A 1,095-nucleotide genomic window follows, 5' to 3' on the forward strand; every position below is an offset into this window, starting at 1 on the left:
AAAAAAAAAAAAAAAGTTACTGCTTTTATCTTTACTTTAGAAATGAGAAATCTGAAGCACTGAGAGCTTAATTTGCCCGAAGTCAAATAGTATGCAGCAGAGCAGGGATATGGACTGGAGCAATCAGGGTGCGGAATCTGCCTTGGAAATAATCAGGCTTCATTATCCCTTTACGGGATAGATAGAAAACCAAGAGTCAGAGGGAGAAAGTGAGTGACTCCCTCTGCCACATATGCTTACTGCCCCCCTCCACAAGGAATGGGGAGAGGTTGAGGTGTTAGAGAGGATGCGGAGGCTGGCTCTTGGGTCACCTTCTTGAGAACTCTCCCTTTTCTCCCCAGGGCAGGAGCGCTTCACCTCTATGACACGACTGTATTATCGGGATGCCTCTGCCTGTGTTATTATGTTTGACGTTACCAATGCCACTACCTTCAGCAACAGCCAGAGGTGGAAACAGGACCTAGACAGCAAGCTCACACTACCCAATGGAGAGCTGGTGCCCTGCCTGCTCTTGGCCAACAAGGTATGTGGCCAATCTCAGAAAATGGTCCCTAGCCTGCCGGGCGCCGTGGCTCACACCTGTAATCCCAGCACTGTGGGAGGCCGAGGTGGGTGGATCGCAAGGTCAGGAGATTGAGACCATCCTGGCTAACATGGTGAAACCCCATCTCTACTAAAAATACAAAAATTTAGCTGGGCGTTGTGGCGGACACCTGTAGTCCCAGCTACTCGGGAGGCTGAGGCAGGAGAATGGCGTGAAACTGGGAGGCGGAGCTTGCACTGAGCCGAGATCGTGCCACTGCACTCCAGCCTGGGTGACAGTGCGAGACTCTGTCTCAAAAAAACAAAAAAAAAGAAAAAGAAAATGATCCCTAGCCTCTGTCTGTGGTTAGAAAGGAAATAAAGTCTCTGATTCTGGGCATCAATTTCCCCTTCTTAAGTTGACAGAATCATCTCTACCTCCTTTCAAAGGATGTTGAGGGTGAGACTTTCTTTTTTTTTTTTTTTTTTTTTTCCCAAGACGGAGTCTCACTCTGTTGTCCAGGCTGGAGTGCAGTGGTGCAATCTCGGCTCACTGCGAGCTCCGCCTCCCGG

At 49.2% G+C, this 1,095-nt stretch overlaps 1 protein-coding gene across 1 annotated transcript in view; it reads left to right on the plus strand.

Moving 5' to 3' along the window:
• The window catches only part of LOC105547139 (ras-related protein Rab-7L1-like), a 32,295-nt gene that overhangs the window by 10,186 nt on the left and 21,014 nt on the right, over nt 1-1,095 (plus strand). Inside the window, exon 3 of the mRNA XM_011990599.1 lies at nt 342-581. Within this exon, the coding sequence (XP_011845989.1) occupies nt 342-581 (240 nt within the window). The remainder of the gene's footprint in view (nt 1-341; nt 582-1,095) is intronic.

The sequence above is a fragment of the Mandrillus leucophaeus genome, unplaced genomic scaffold (genome assembly GCF_000951045.1).
Source record: "Mandrillus leucophaeus isolate KB7577 unplaced genomic scaffold, Mleu.le_1.0 Scaffold38, whole genome shotgun sequence".
NCBI classification, from domain to species: Eukaryota; Metazoa; Chordata; class Mammalia; order Primates; family Cercopithecidae; genus Mandrillus; species Mandrillus leucophaeus.